Source organism: Toxoplasma gondii, chromosome IX (assembly GCF_000006565.2).
Source record: "Toxoplasma gondii ME49 chromosome IX, whole genome shotgun sequence".
Lineage (NCBI taxonomy): Eukaryota > Apicomplexa > Conoidasida > Eucoccidiorida > Sarcocystidae > Toxoplasma > Toxoplasma gondii.
In genome coordinates, this window is record NC_031477.1 from 2,455,525 (window position 1) to 2,471,817 (window position 16,293).

At 52.7% G+C, this 16,293-nt stretch overlaps 2 protein-coding genes across 2 annotated transcripts; one reads left to right on the forward strand and one right to left on the reverse strand.

Annotated features, from left to right (window-relative positions):
• The first annotated feature begins 43 nt into the window (after window positions 1–43).
• TGME49_288340 (UBX domain-containing protein) lies at window positions 44–7,699 on the forward strand. Its single transcript, XM_002368233.2, has 10 exons — window positions 44–1,295; window positions 2,151–2,493; window positions 3,046–3,146; window positions 3,445–3,567; window positions 3,846–4,186; window positions 4,552–4,608; window positions 4,789–4,954; window positions 5,192–5,299; window positions 5,976–6,041; window positions 6,585–7,699. Exons 1-10 carry the CDS (start codon window positions 1,203–1,205, stop codon window positions 6,663–6,665), a joined length of 1,479 nt encoding a protein of 492 aa, XP_002368274.1. The 5' UTR covers window positions 44–1,202; the 3' UTR covers window positions 6,666–7,699.
• Window positions 7,520–14,987, reverse strand: TGME49_288350 (hypothetical protein). The gene is made up of 7 exons (XM_018782028.1): window positions 11,835–14,987; window positions 10,975–11,361; window positions 10,111–10,266; window positions 9,719–9,836; window positions 8,878–9,027; window positions 8,573–8,715; window positions 7,520–8,162 (listed from the first exon to the last, which is right to left on the reverse strand). Exons 1-7 carry the CDS (start codon window positions 14,023–14,025, stop codon window positions 8,101–8,103), a joined length of 3,207 nt encoding a protein of 1,068 aa, XP_018636352.1. The 5' UTR covers window positions 14,026–14,987; the 3' UTR covers window positions 7,520–8,100.
• Window positions 14,988–16,293: the final 1,306 nt, after the last annotated feature.

Sequence of the window (16,293 nt, forward strand, 5' to 3'; positions counted from 1 at the left end):
CCCAGATGAAAGCTCACTGCAGTCTTTGTCTTTCAGACTTAAGGCCGTAGACAGCCTCGTACCTCCTCCGTGTCTTTGCCACGGCATTCTTCGCAAAACGAGTTCTCCACAGTGAACGTCAAGGGGGCACACAGCGAGAGGCACAGGCTCTCCGTTTTTCCTGAGCCTGAAACGGTCACTGTGGCGCATTCAGAGGCACACTCACACGCGCGCGGCCTGACACTTAGGCGGTTCAACTTTGCGGTTGTGACGCGTTTCAACCGACACAGAATCGCCGCGTTTTCTGGCTCCGAGACGCGCAAAAGCAACCAAAATTCCAAACATATTTCCGCGGCGGCCATGACAAGAGAGTAAGCACCAGAGGAGGTGTAATTTTCGACGAGCAAACCACGTTGTTGACTATCTGCTGGCACATCGCCTTTCGAGAGAGCTGCGTGCGTCCTACCGCCTACTACCGTTTTACGCGCCTCCCGCTTGGATGAATTTTGCTGTGCCTGGAACGCTTCGCCACTTCCACAACCGCGAATCTAAACACACCGGGGACGCGTGTCTCTTCTTCTGTCTTAGTCACTGCCTGCTTTTCTCGAATGACAACGCGGCGCGGCCGCTGCTGTGAGCATGCATCTCGTGCACATCCCGTCCTCATCACGGGTGCACCGAAGGAACTGGCCGTCCTCTTGAGTTTCTTTGGAAAACTCGTAGTATGCTCCGTCATTTGGGCTCCGTTCCGTTCTTTTCTCGCTACCGTCCTCAGAGAGTCAATTTTTACGGCGAGTGTGTGCTGCTCAAAAACCAGGTTCCAGGTTCCACTGAGGACTTGACAACTTAACGTGCGGCGGCTTCGATTCCTGGAAATCGTTCAACGAATTTCTCCTTCTTAGTCTCGATCTGCAGCCTTGCAAAGGTCCACTGTCTCTCTTGGGTTCCTGCGAGGCTGCTGGCGTTTCTTCGCTGCACTCTTGGCGAAATAAATTGTCCAATTCCGCGCTGCTGTGCGTAGGTAACCCCGCAGACAGCAACCTTCGCCTGCGGCGGGAGCGCAGTGGAAAAGGACTCGCAGATGAGTTTGCTCCTCGCCGTGAAGGCTTTCTTCGTGTGAGGCCCAAAACCACCAGGCTCTCCAGAGTGTATTTCCCGCTGGACGCACATGCCTTAACGAAGGAATGCAAAACTAACAAGACCTAATCTCCACATTGACGACGATGGAAGACGCCCCTGGGCCGAGAAGAGACCGCGAGTACTCCGAGGCAGCTGTTGCCTCTGGAGTCGCCGGCCGCGATGATGAAACCGAGAAGGTGAGTGCTCGAAATCCCCCTTGGTTCTTTTGTTTTCTTTCTCGACACTCTGTGGTTTCCTCCTTTCAAACATTCCCTCTGTTGCCATCTTCCCTGCGTTGTCCCGTCGTTTTGCGGGTGTTCCTCCACTGGGCATTGTATTTATCGTGTTTCCCTCGTTCCTTCACCGTCGTTTTGCTTTTGCGGTCATCTTCGATGCGCGCTTGCGCATCTGTGCTGTCACTGATGCCTCACATCCTTTCCTTCCTACGTCCTCGTGAAGACAGCGACTTCTCTTCGCGGAACTTCCTTTGCATGCATTTTCTGGCCCGATTCTCATGATGTAGAGGGTCACAAAGTCGAATCTGAATCTTCTTTCAAGTCTTCAGGACGCATCTGCAGAGATGCCGTTTCGTGTCTTCTTGAGTGGTTGCCAGTCCCTGTTCTATCTGGACACCGATTTCTGTCACGATATATCTCCCTTTATCGCTTAATGTCCATTTACCGGTATTCGCAGCCGCGTTTCTGTATCTAGCGGTATCCATCTCTCTGTACACATATCTGTGTACAATCGCCATCTATATCTATCCGTCTAACCGTACCTACCTAGCTGTCTATCTGTCTATCTATCTAATTAGCTCCCTGTACCTACTACCTTTTGTCTATCTATTTATCTCTCTCTGTCCGTGTCTACATCTACCTCTACGTGGAGCTGCGTGTATCTATCCCTTTGCCTTCCTGCAAATGCGGCAAGACGAAAGAACTCGCTCCACTCTCCACTCTGCCTTCGTGATTTGTTGAGTTTTCTCTCTGCTCTTCTCCACCTCCCCACATGCACGCTTCAGTTCCCCGCTTTTTCTTTGTCTGCATGCGCAGCTTCCACGCCGGAGAAGATGCGTGGATGCCCCGACTTCTTCTCCTGCGCATCATTCTTCCTCTTCTTCTTCGTCCTCTTCTTCTTCGTCCTCTTCTTCCTCTGCGTCTTCTTCCTCTGCGTCTACTCCGTCTCCCTCCTCTTCTCCTTCGGCCTCTTCTCTTCCTGCCTCTTCTTCGTCTTCGGAAGCAGAGAATCCTGGCGCTGGGAGAGAACTGGGCGGAATTTCGAGACTTCCAAGCGCCGTCAGGTTGATGGTCTCCTGGCCGGTGTGTGCGCTTCGACAGACTGTCCAGCTTCTCCAGGCTGTGGCGCAGTGGCTTTCGCGACTCATCGATCTTTTTTGTAAGGAAGAACAGATCACCTCCGCAGAGCGCAACAGCTCCAATAGGAGGACAGGGCGGGAGAGAAGACACGAGACACCGAGGAGGTAGGAAGAGGACATGAAGCGAAGGATCGTCGCCTGCCTCTTCCCCGCGACTCGGCATTCCGCGTTGACAGAGCGTGTGACAAAAGCAAATATCGCACTTGGAAGTCGTGTGGATGCGAAGTCCGCTTCACGGACATGCAGAGACACGGACATGCAGAGACAGTGACGTCTCTCTCTTCTTCTCACGCGGATTTCTGTTTTTTTGCTCCTTTTGTCGCGATGTTTCCCCCATCGCACGGATCAGGTGACGCTGCCCTTCTTTCCCTCTGTAGCCCACGGGTGGTCTTCTCCCGCTACTTTCGGTTTTTCTCCCTTTCTTCTCTCCTCCTCTTCTGCTTTGCTTGCTTCTCTGTTTTGCTCTTGTTTCCACCTTCCTTCTTCTCTTCTTCCCTTGTCTCTCCCTCTCTTTTTCTCCTGCTTCGCTACACCTGGTTCTGCGTGCTTCTGTTTCTGTGTGTTTTTCGCAGCCATGCTGCTCTTCCTACCAGCCCCCCAGCCTTTTGCGGTGGTCTACGAGCGCCAGTTCGGGCAGCGACATCCAGTTTTCTTCGCCGATTCCGCGCAAGAGGTCAGGAGCCTTCTTTGCCTTCTTTGTCGTCAACGATGGACCTCGAGAGTTTCTGTCTAGGCTCTTTCGAGTTTCTTCAGGAAATCACATCTCTTTCTCCTTCCCTTCTTACACGAGACGTCTCAGTCAGGCTGCGTGCGTATCCCACACAAACGCAGGGCAGGAACAGAAACCTCCGTTTCCACGGGGATTGAAGATTCGCGGGGACTGCACCTTTCTCTCTGGAGAAGAAACCTCGCTCGTGTTCCCTGTTTCGCGTTTGTGAAGATCTCCCCTTTCAGGATTTCCTTCTTTTCAGGCCTTCGATACGGCGCGCCAAACTGAAAGGCTGCTTGCGGTGTACCTTCACGCCTCGCATAACGCGACCGCCGAGACGTTTTGCAGAGAGACCCTGACAGACGACCTCGTCATCGATCTCTTGGTGAGGAGGGGAAGTCCATGAAAAAAAACGCGGGGGGAAGAGCTCTCGCCTGCTTTCCTTTCAGCAGCTTCAAGGTTTCTGTCGTGTGAACGTGACTGGAAACCTGCTTGTTTTCTTCTCGCAGGGAGCAGGCCTTTCCCGGGCTCTTCCTCCTCCTCCTTGTCCGCAGATGTGGTGTCCAGCGCAGCTGTCGCGTTTGCAGATGGAAATGTGAACGTGGAAACCGTTGAGGAGCGCCCTCGACCCTTGCGCTCGCTCGGACTCGTTTTCCTCTGCAGGACAACATGTGCATTTTCTACGCGACAGACGCATCGGGTCCGTCCTCGTCCGAAGGCGCGCGTCTTGCTCGCGCCTTCTTCTCTTCAGCTTCTCCTCGTCTCCCCGCGTTTCTGCTGCTCTTGCCGCAAGCAGCAACGAGTCCTGCAGAAAACGCTCCCGCCTTCTCTTCTCTCTCTGCTCCTCCCGCGAACAGGCATCGCGTTCTGCTCGCTGCGCTGAGAAACGAAAGCCTCGCGGACACCGCGGGTCTCGTCGCCCTCCTCCTGCAAGCTCAAGAAAAACTCGAGGAAGTTCGAGAGGCCAAACGCAAGCAAGTGCGCGAACGCGAAGAAAACAGACTGTAAGCACAACAGGCTCTCAAAAAAATTAAATCGCACATATGTACATATATATGTTTGAGGCGCATATATATATACATATATATTTATATATATATATATATATAGATATGTAAAAGTATATGTATATGCGTATATTTGTACAAATCTGTATGTGTGTACGTCTACACATGCATGTGTCGTGCAACGTAGCGTAGGTCGCCTGGAAGACTTTATGTCGTGAGAATCGCCGTGAGTCTGCTGCATACAGTTTGCGTTGGCCTTTGGACGCTGATTGGTCGAGGTATGGGACGCTGTGAATCCTCTTCTTGGGGCATCTTTTGCTTTTTCCCAGAGGAAGTTGTCGGATTGTTTTGTGTGCTCGCAGGTTGCGAGAAGAGCAGGAGCGCGAGTTTGCGGAGGTCATGCGCCTAGAATCAATCAAGTGAGTCTCGTCAGACTTCTCGCCTGTTGTGGCTTTTAAGCTGCCAGCTTCTTCGCTCCTCCTGTTTCTCTTTTTCTTCGCTGGGCCGTGCTCAGAGGCGCGCTCTCCTCCGCGAGCTGTGTCGACAGTGATAGTATCGCCACTAGATCCACGCATCTCTTTTGACTCGCTTGCTTCCAGACGAGAGGAGCTGGAGAAGAAACGACAGAAAGAACAGGCGAGGCGAGACCGAGAAGCGCAGAGAAGGGAGGCCGCGGCCGTCAGACGCCGGGAGAGGCGCGTGTATGCCGAGAGACTGCGCGAACAGGAGATGTCTGCCTCGGCGTGCAGCGAACAACAGACAGCGGTGAGGACAAGGCTTTTTTTGCACACATAGAAAGCGAATACAGTCTCCACTGCATGCTTGCGTCGCGGTACCTGGAACTGCGCCTTCACTCCTATATCTCTCTATATTCATATGCGTTGATCGGATTCCTTCTTTTACTTACGGTATACTTTCAACCACGCGTATCTGTGGTTTCCACGTATACATCTTTTAATGTATATCTGCATATATGTATGTATGTGTGTATGTATCGAGCAGATCTGTTTGCGGCTGCCCAGTGGCTCGCGCTTCTCTCGGCAATTCCCCGCGCAGACATCTCTGGAGGAGCTGTACCTCTGGGCGGACTGCCTCGCTGAATTTACTGAGGTGCGACACACACAAGGTGGACCAGACACACCCAGAGAGACGGAGGTGAACCCGTCTGCTGCCCACATCCTCGTACATACACATATATACACATATGTACACGTACAAATACGCATATATATATATATATAGATATGCATATATATATAAATATAGATATATATGCATATATAGCAGCGTATACGTCTCTGGATTCCTTACGTAGATGAAAGAGACACGGATAAGGGAGACTCAGGTGGAGACAGGAGAAGACAAAGAAATTTTTGGAGGTCTCTTTTTCAAGGCCTGCGTGGAGTGTTCCGGGAGAGAGGCCTAGCGATCAGGAAAGAACTCGACAGGTCGCGCGACAGAAAGAAATGCGCGTTTTTCTCTGTCAGGCGTTCTCTTTGGACTGGTGTGTTTTCTGTCGAACGAACGCGTCTCATCTTCGAGAGTCGTCCGCGTTTTCAAAGGCGTTCGTGAACCACTCGACCGCAGCATGCAGAAGAGGCAGTGCACGCGCTGCTGCATGCCCTCGCGTCGCCTCCAGTCTCTTCTTTATGGCCTTACGCCTTTGCTTCTTGGGGCACCCTGCGGGCCGCTCTCATTTGCCTTCGAAAGAAGACAGCTGCCGTCTCATCGAGCGATGGTTTTGTCTCTCCTTTTCTCCTTTTATGTTGTGTTGGGCTCACCGCAGAATGAGGAAATCGACATTCCGCTGAACTTCCATCTCGTTGTGCCTCCAAGGCGAACACTGCCGCGAGTAAGGCTTGCTCTCCAGAGGTAGAGAGAGGCTGGTCCTTGTGCATGCCTAAAAAAAGGAAAGAGAAACTGTCACGGTTTGTGGCTTTGACGCCCTGCAGTGTGTGTTGAAAACTGCGAGCAAGGCAGTTCACCCTCCCAGAAGACTAAAGCCAGTGAACGTCGATCCAGCAGTTTTTTCCTCTTAGCTTTGTGTGACCTGCGCGCGGGGGTCGTCTCCTCCTTCCTCATGCGCCTCGGAGGTTCCAGAGTCGGCTTCCTTCTTCGGTGCCCTGGAGTGTGTTGCTGAAGTCGCCTGGCTTCCGAGAAATTTTCGCCTTACTTTCGCCTGCGCCTTTTCTCGTCAGCTCTGCTTCGCTGCGGTATAACTGCCAGCCTCTCTCTTGCCCATGTTCTCTTCTCTTTCGTTCTGTCTTCTCTCCTGGCCGGAACGGATTTCGTTCGTGTCTGTCGGTCTGTTCTTACAGCTGCTGTCTCTTCTCTCCCATGCTCTCTTCGGTGTGTCTCCTTTCTTGCAACTTTCCGTTTCTTTGTTGCTCCATAGGGCGCAGCGACCCTCCTCGACTCCGACCTCCACCCGAACAGCGCTGTTCTGCTTGTCCCCACAGACGACGAAGACGAGTAAAAAGAGTTTTTCTTTTTCCAAATGTCGACTGCCACCACCACGTCAGTTTTCGTAGCCGTGTCTGTATCTCTCTGTGCGCTGTCGGAAACGCTCCATGTCTCTTCTTTCTGCCTCTCTGCTTCTCCGTCGAGGCGTCTGCATGCCCCCTCTCTCTGTGCAGGAGATGCTTGTTTGTGTCGAGGTGGCTTCCTTCTGGCTTCTGCTTCGTCTGCGCATGCAAGAATACGCTCCGAGCGGTTCCGGGAATTCGTTTGTTTCTGCGCCTTGAGACAAGCACTGGCAAGTCCGTTTCCATTACCTGGCGTCCGTAGAAACTCGAATAAAATCCACGTGGGGTGTACATCCACCTGTTGGTAAAAAATCGTGTCTTGTTCTTTCCCCGTCTCCCGCCTCTCGCGCGCCTCCCGACCCCGGTTCTCTGTTTCTTCTCTCTGCGTCTCGGTTTCTCTCGCTGCACCGTTCTGCGCTCTTCTGAAAAAACGACACAGCTCTGAGCGCTGCCTCTCCACACGATGTCGCCAGAGGAGCCGGCCTCTTCTCTCGAGAAAAGCGGTTCTCTGTCCCCGCTGCCCCCACAAATCGATCTTCTGCGTTTCTGCCCCACTCGCGACACCGTGATCCCCAGGTTGCAGCGAGCCACAGGGAGACACGGAACTCGGCAAGCAATCCTAGACGGACGTACACGGCAAGAGCGGCGGAACAGGAATTCCGGACGCTGTATGCTCGCCAGCCTTCTTCGCAGTTTCCTGCATTTGCATTTGCATGTGCGTCGCTGAACTGCTCATGAACTTGGAAGCAAGGACCTCTATACCGGGTCGAAGCCACTCGAGGTCCGCGACTCCTGCAGATGTGGAGCGTGGAAAGAGGCGCTGCAGAGTGTGCTGTGTTCGAGGAAAGGAAAGAGACGTTCACTTTTGTTTTTTGGTTGCTGCCTTCTAGGGAAAAAAGGAACACAACGAAGTGCTCGCGGTGTTTCGAAGAACGAAACCGGTTTAACGGGGAGACCCGAGGCATTAAGAGACACGACACACAAAGCAACATCTGGAAGCTCGGAAAACGGTTTACGGGGAACCGAGAAAGGCAGACAGAGTGACGAGACAGCCGTGCATCTCTGCTGCCTGTGCGTACGGAACGTTGAGTTCTCCTATCTCACCACGTTCGGCCACTGAAAGCGAAGAAGTAGACAGAGAACGGGGTAGCGACAAGGGCAAAGAAATGCACAGAAATCCTAGAACGACCACTGAAGGAGAAAAGAAGCAAGACGGACAGAAAGTCCTTTCGAGAAACTTGACTTGCACAAAAGAAGCAACCATGTGACTGCAGAGAGAAGAAAAAAAAAGAAGACACGGACTAAAGAGAGGAAACGAAACCCCCCTTTCCGCAACAGAGACAGGGTGAATCGGATAACAAGAGAATACAGCGAAGTGCTCCCTTTTTATTCTTTCTTCCCCAATTTCTCCTCCATCTCCTCGACAGCCAGAGTCTCGTTCTGCCTCTCTGAAAAACAAAGAAAAAGAGCAGTACGGATGCTCCTGCGACCCTCGATAAGACACAGCCGACCAAAAACCTATCCGTTAGTCTCATACAAACACAACGTGTACATTCCCTCATATTCGCATATATATATATATACATAGACATACAAATGTGTATGCGTAGGAGAATGCAAATGTACAGTACTATATTGATATGCAATACAGATAAACACTGGCACATAGTTTGACACATTCAGGTATAAATGTACAAATATATGAATATACATATATAAATATATATATATATACAAATATATGTATGTATAGGTATGAGTAAGAGGATGGACTGAAGTATGTACGCGTTTCCGAGTGGCACGAAAAGTGTGTGGAGTTCCGCAATTCTCAGGTGTATTATGACCAGGGCGGACTCACTGAGCATGTCGCGGAGGTCGTTGATGAGCTGCGCCTCGCGGTTCGCCTTTTCTTCGTAGTTGAACATCGCCAGCGCTCTCTGCTCCTCTGCGCTGTATACTTGGTTTTCTTTTCGAATACGAATGGCGTTCATGCGACGGTGTCTGAAGACAGAAGGCCGAGAGAGCGAAGGCGAAAGGAGACAGAGTGTGGAGAAACGCAAGGACGGAGAGCGGAGAGAGGCGATCTCGCGTCCTCGCGCGAAGACACGAGCCTCTTTGCTTCTGTTTGCGCTGTGTGGCGACGCGTCTCTCGCTTCCTCTTACCTCGAGCCACTCATGACATAACCGAGGTCTTCAAACGCCTGGATCTCATCCGCCGTCAGACCGACTTCACCACGACGGGGAATACGCTTCCCTTCCTGCACGTACTGAGCAATGGCGGCACCTTCTCCCGGACGCAGAGCCCCACCATAACTGAGCGAAACCACAAAGAACCCACAACGCCCAGTTCGAAAGACACACATCACTCCCTATTGCCATCCATAAATGCATGGGCACATAGAGACAGATTCACAGGTAGATACAAATATACAATGTATACATATATATATATATATATACAGAGAGAGAGAGCGAGATAGAGAGATACATATGCATGCGTATAGAGAGGAGGGAAGAACCACGCCGAAGCACCAGTGAATCGCTACGTATGCGTTCCTCGATAGGTACATACGCATGCACGCAAATATTTATATATATACATATATATATATATATAAATAACCTGTTTCTCGCTGTATGTGAGCATATGCATATCCACATGTGTAAGGTTGCGTGTGTGGGGCGCGGTCGAAGCATAGATCCAGGAAAGGAAGAGCCTGGGTGAACGCGGATTCGCGTTTCGATGCAACGGGCGCAAAGAGAGCGAAAAAGGCACTTTTTCTACATTTTGCGCATCCACAAACGAGTCCGTTCGCTTCTCGGCACAGGTTTGACTCTCCACGTACATCAACCTGGGCCACCGCAAGCATGTGGCGGTCTGCCCACGACACACACGAATTCAAAAATATACATAAATTCATGCATATATAAATATATATAAATATATGTGAACATGTAGATTTCAGGTGTCTGGAGCGTAGTAGCTTTGACGCTGGCGACGCACTCGACGTTCCGGGCAGCGAGTTTGCTGTTGACACCTAGTGGATTTGGCCCGAACGCGTCATCCTCGTCTTCATCGGAAAACTCGCCAAGTGCTGCGTTCGCGAGCGCATCTGCAGCCTCTGAAAAGAAATAACAGAAGACGCCTGACGTGCAGTGTGAGTGAGGGCACAGATGACAGCTGCGCAGCGCGGCGCGAAAAGGAAAAAGGAGAAAGCGAAGCAGAAACACCCCCGAAGCGCGAAGGCGGCGGGTGAGTCTCCGTCGAGACAGGAAAAAGAAAGACGACGGGGAAAACATGCAGCGACCCTGCGAGACGGTGATGCTGTGGTGTCTCCAGCAGCTCCGCACAGCTTTGGAGAGAAACCAAACTTCTTTCGCGAGTGAACATCTCACTTTTTTCTGCGAGCGCAGCTTCCAAGACCGCCACGTTCGGACGCAGCGCCTTCGGCGCATTTCTGTCGGGGCTGTCTTCTCTCTCCACTGCGCTTTCCTCGCTGTCTTCGCTGCTGCTCTCACTCGAAGAGACGCGCCTCCTCTTTCTGCTCTTCCCTGAAAACGAAAGGCGAAACAGAGCTCGCGGATCTTTGGAACTCCACAGAAGCTTGACGAGTTGGAAAACGGGACAAAGACAGACTTCGAAAAAGCGAAAAACGCGTGCTTGACGGAGCTTCGCCAGCTGCGCCATCTGTGGAGGAGACACCCCCAGTCACCGTGAAGGTGCTAGAAGATCTCTGTCCTTCCAAACAGACAACTACACAAGTTAACCAGGACCGCCGCGTCGATGCCGACAGCCGCCACGGAGGACGCGTACCGCCAGGCACACTTTTGCTGAAACGCATACTGGATCTCTAAATATAAACACAGATCTCCTGTTGGGCTCCAACGGGTCTTTCAGCGCTTCACTAGAACACAGATGCATCTGCAGAAATCTAGAAAAACAGAGAGAAAGACAGTCCGTGGATCTGCACAGATCACGCACACAGGCATGCATACACACATCTCCATATGCGAACATGCATACACTGACGGGCAGAATGATAGGCCGATCAGACGGGAGTCAGAGATTCGGCTTTTCGCCTTTGAAGGAGGCAGTGCAAAAACAGAGAGAGAACACCTGGGTGCCGCCGACTCTCAGCTGCAGTCGTTCGCGCAGTTGTCCTCCATTCGTCTGTCACTCAGCGACACAGGAGCTCCGCAGCGAGAAAGAGGACCGTGAAGACGCCCGCACTGTCGAAGAGATCAGAAGTTCGTTCTCACCTCGCTTCTTTGCCCGACTGCTCCCACTGTCACTGGAGTCGCTCGAATCGCTGTCGGAGTCTGAGTCACTGGAGTCCTGCTTCCTCCTCTTCTTCTTCCCTTTCTTCTTGCTCGTCTTCTTGCTCGTCTTCTTGCTCGTCTTCTTGCTCTTCTTCTTGCTCTTCTTTTTCTCGTCTGCAGAGCTGTTGCGCGTCTCCTTCTTCATCGCGAGGACGAGTTGCGCGCCACTCACTGCGATCACGCCGTCTGCGACGAGTTTCTTAATCGAAAGTCGGTCTTTGTAGTATCCAGTCCCCGCCTCCCCAGTGTGGAAGACGAAGCCTGGGCGCGGCCCTTTGAACGACGCGCTCTTCACAAAGTCTTTCGGTCCTGCCTTCTTCCACGCCTCTGCAGCAAAAACGTGTGCCGCTTAAAAAAAGCGAATGTCGACCGAAGAAAATCCCCGACGAAAAAACAAACTAAAACAGCAATACTCGAAAAAAAGCAAAAATAGAAAACAACGCCCCAATCCCAAAAAATCAATGGCCAGTTATAACGCGTTCTGCGTATGGATAGTTTTCTTATACTAGAGGACGTCGCGACGTGTACGGAGTTCATGTGGAGGAGAGCAACCCTGCAGATTTGCGGACCTCGGTAATTCGAGAGTGTCGTCACAGGTATTTTCAAGAGACTGCATGTCCACTTCTTGCGCATACGTTTTCGTCCGTTCATAAACTACAGATGGAAATATATTCAAGTACAGTATTAAGCATGAATCTGTCTCCACAAAGGCCTACAGCTATCTCTCTGTATATGTGGATGTGCACTTGCTGATAGATGCATGCACAGACCCCCTGTGTCTTCTTGCCCGACCGCCTTACCTTCGAGCTCGAGTTCCTCGAGTTCTTTCGTCTCCTTCATAAGTTTGCGTCGCCTCTTTTCCTCCTTGGCCTGCCATTTTTGCATTTTTTCTTCCCTCGCTTTGTCATTTTCGGCGATGCATTTTTCGAGCGCAGAGCCGTCCATGCCGGGGACGCGCGTTGCAGGCACCTTTACATCTTCCTCGGACTCGCTCGAGCTCTCGCGTTCCTGCTTCGTCTTCCGCGTCTTCTTTCTCGCTGTCGCGTCTGCGTCGCTGCTCGGTTCCCGCCGCCCTGCCTTCTCTAGCGCCTGAATCTTCTTTCTCCAAGCCGCCTCCGTCTTCTTCTCCTCCTCCGTCATGCCCGCATGCCTCTTCGCGTCTCGCTCGCGCGTCCGCTCTTCCTCCGAGTCTTTGCCCTGCTCCCCTCCCGCGTTCTCTCGCGTCGAAGAAGCAGACGCGGAGGCAGCAGAAGCCGACGACGCAGAAGACGAGGAGGGATGCGTTTTCCATCGAGTGGGGGAGAGTTCGCGCTGGTCGGTCCAGAGACTGTCGGGGTCGAAGTCGCGTTTTTTTCGTGCGTCGCGTCTCCACGACTGCCAGTCGAGAAGTCGCGTCCATTCTTCTTTGTCGAAGTTCGGTCCGAAGGGAAGTATTCCTGGAAAGGCGCCTGCGAGTCGACCTTCTCGCTCTCTGCCGTAACCTCGAAAGGTCTCTCGCTCTTCTCGCCTGTCGCTGAAGCGGTCTTTCTCTCCCGGCTCTGGCCCCCGCTCCCGGCAAGCAAAGCGCTGTCGTCCGCCATCTCTCTCCAAGCTGCCTCTCGAAAACTCGAGTCGCGCGTCTCTCTCTCCATCTCGCTCTCGGTCGAGCCCAGTTCTCTCTGCGTCGTTGCTTGCCTCTGCAGACGCCTCTCTTCCGCTGCCGAGCCGCCGGCCTCTCGCCCCTGCGCCGTCTCGTCCCGATGCAGGCGGACTCGCACTCTCTCCTTCTCTCGCTTGTCTTCCAGACCAACGTCCATCACCTGTCTCCCTGGCAACTGCAGAGTTCCTGTCCAAAACGTTCTCCTCTCTCGCGCCTCGCCTCTCTTCTCTCTTGACCTGACAGCCTCCATTCCGCCGACTCAACCCTTCGTCGTCTTCTTCTCTCCACCTGTCTCCGTTCTCTCTTGAGAATGCAGAGTCTCGAGACGCATGGGGGAAAGGCGCTCCCGAGGCCGCTGCAGAGAGAGGCGGCGGCACGAAAGGCGTCAAATGTTGGAAGTCGAGAGGCGCGGCGCCGTTGACAGGCAACGTCGCTGCATGCGCAGCAAGCGCGAGGATCTGACCTGCCCTCTGCAGAGACACTTGGTGCTCGTTTTCCTCACGTCTGCGACTGACGTCCGCGGCGAAGGCCTCCTTCTCGGTCTCTGCGCGACGCTGTTCCTCTTCACGATGCTTCTCTCTGCGTCTCTCGTGCTCGCGCTTCTTCTCCGCGTGGAGTCGCTCGACAGCTGCCAGCGCCTCTCCCGACGACAGGCCTTCGTTCTTCCTGCCCGAGGCAGGTTGCTGTGTCGGATGGCGCCGCTCTCCGCAACTCGCGTCTTCTCTCTCGCTTTCGCCGTTCTGGTATCTCCCATTGTGCGAGGTCAGACTCTCGATCTTCGACTCCCGGTTCTGAGAAACACCCTCCCGCTCTCTTCTCCGTCCTTCTCCATCTCGCCCTGCCTCCTCGCTGCCATCGCTGCGTCTCCTCTCTCTCTGGCCTGAACCTCTCCTTCTTTCTTCTCTCTCTCTGGACAGTCTTCTCTCACCTCGGTCTCTCGACCTCCTTCCGTCTCCCCTCTCTCTCGACTTCCTTCTCCCTTCTCTCTCTCTAGACAGTCTTCTCTCACCTCGATCTCTCGACCTCCTTCCGTCTCCCCTCTCCCTCGACTTCCTTCTCCCTTCTCTCTCTCTGGAGAGTCTTCTCTCACCTCGGTCTCTCGACCTCCTTCTCCCTTCCCTCTCTCTGGAAAGTCTCCTCTCGCCTCGGTCTCTCAACCTCCTTCCGTCTCCCCTCTCTCTCGACTTCCTGCTCCCTTCTCTCTCTCTGGAGAGTCTTCTCTCACCTCGGTCTCGCGCCTCGCGTCTCTCCCTCTCAGCCGTCAGACGGCTTGCAGCTTCGCGTACCCCTGCAGGCGAGCGCCCTTTGCGGGGCGCGGAGTGCGAGTCGCTGCTTCTCTCTCTCTCTGTCATTTTGCTTCTTCTTTCCGATTGTAGAAGAGGTCTCGGGGCTTCCCTGTCTCCCCAGAGTGCCTTGCTCGACGCATTTCAACCAATGAACCTGGAAGGACTAGGAGAGCAGACGGACCGTCTGTCGTCTGCCTGCCATCTTAAACGAAAGTCACCGCGGGCGCCTTCCTCACCACCTCCCTGTGGGCGTTGCTGTCTCGCTGCACGCAGAGGTGCAGGTGTGTTTCTTCCAGGAGGATTGCTTTCGATTCTTTTCTCTGGGCGCCGAAGAAGGGTGAGGCCTTCTCCTGAAGCTCCTTGTCTGGAGAGTTGACGAGACGGAAAAGAAGCGAAGAAGGAAGGAAACGGGAGAAGGAGAGAACATGCGTGGTAGGCAGAGGGGAGCCGAGGCAAAAAGAGAGCAGAGCGGCCGAGGCGAGACGCAGACGGAGGAGAGGCTACAAAAAACACTCCAGGCGCGAGAAACAGAGGTAGAAATTCTTTAAAAAGGGGAAAGAGGAGTTGCTGCAGGCGGGCAAAGCCACTGGAACAGAAGATGGAAGGTTGTCGTCGTTGGAAGGTGAATCGTCTCTTCCAGCGAAGCCAGGACGCATGTAGACGGTCGTAGCGCGGGAAACGCGGATGTTCCTTCTTCCTTTGATGTTCGAAGGCAGAAAAGGAGACAAAAGCGCGCGGCGGCCATGGAAAAAGGAGAAAAACAGCCACAGAGAAGAAGGCAGTGCAGAGACGCTTGGCGAGTAGAGAACGAATGCAAGAGTCATGCGCAGCACGAAAACGCACAGGGAGACGAGGAAGGCCGAGGAAAAAGCCTCAGTTCTCTCGACCCACAGCGGAGACGACAGGAGTCGAGGAGAAATTGAAAAGCAAGCAAATTCGAGGAAACAGAGAACCGAAAAAAGAGGGGAGAGAAAAAGGAATACTGCGGGAGGAAAAGGCCCAGAAAACTGAAAAAAGAGCGCTCTGCGTCTAGGCGACGTCATGCGCAAGGTCACAATGCATGTGTGCCACCCCCCCCATAAAATAACAGCCCCGTTTCGCTGCACTTTTCGCTCGGCCGTCATTAGGGAAGGACGAAGCCTCTCACTTGCGCGGGAAGTTCCAATGTTTTTCTCGACCTTAGCCTGCGATAGATTAGTGAATGCCACAACCTGAATGTGAGCCGAAAACATGCGAGTTCTCGATTCGCGCTGAAATCTACAGGAAGGGAGACGCTTGGCAGGACTGTCGGAAACTCGTGAAAGACACCCGCCACAGCACGGACAGTCACTGAAGTCGAAAACGAGAGATCTCGACAGAGGAAATGGAGAGAACGATAGGGGGAGGAAACGCAGAGAGAGACTCGGAGACAAGTCGCGCCTACACCTCAGGTGTGTGGACCTGGACTTGACCACGACAACGCATTGCTGCTGCTCTGCGTAAAATTCGTTCCTGTACACAAGGGCATGCGTGAAGAGGAAGCAGATATCGAGTCTTCTAGAAATACGAAGGAAGAAGAGACTTCTTCAAATGCTTAAGAGGAAGCTCTGACAAAGAGAAGAGGGAGAAGAACTGGAAGCGGATGCTTGTTGTACATCTACAGGAGATACACGCACGGGCAACACAAAAGCGCAGGGCTCCGTTTGCTAGAGCAGGAACAAAGCATGCGCTTGAGCACACCTACAGATAGACACATTCAAACGGATAAAGTACGTTCGATAAGGAAAACGCGTTAATCGGAAGTCTCCTCCAGGAAGGAAGACGGCTGCTTTTTATGTAGGTAAAAAAACAAAACGATTCCCAGAAGGCAACACATGCATACCTCTTCCTTATGGCTATGCGACAAATGTATACATAAACATATATATATATATATATATGCATACATGCGTATGTGTATATACCGTGTATACACCGTTATCCTGCAGAAATAGAAGTGGAGCATTACATACTCGCCCCTAAAATGTAGTCTGGTGTAAGAATGCTAAATCTGTGAATACTTGGCTGCCTTTCGACAGCGTCGGTATTGTTGGCAAAGGGCATGGCGAGCGGTAACAAAAACTGTGGCAGTGCTCAGAAAGTTCAGAGCCCCATGCGTCCACTTGTATTTACGTGTGACGACATGTACATGTGTATACATAACAATGCAAGGACATCAGCCATCAGCAATTAGAGAGGGGAGAGAGTTTGTGCGCGCGCCGCCACCAGGGAATCCGGCATACTGTGAGACATTTAACCTTTCCTAGCAGCAGGTGTAGCCCGTACACGCATGCGTTGAACAAGCGCATTTACGGG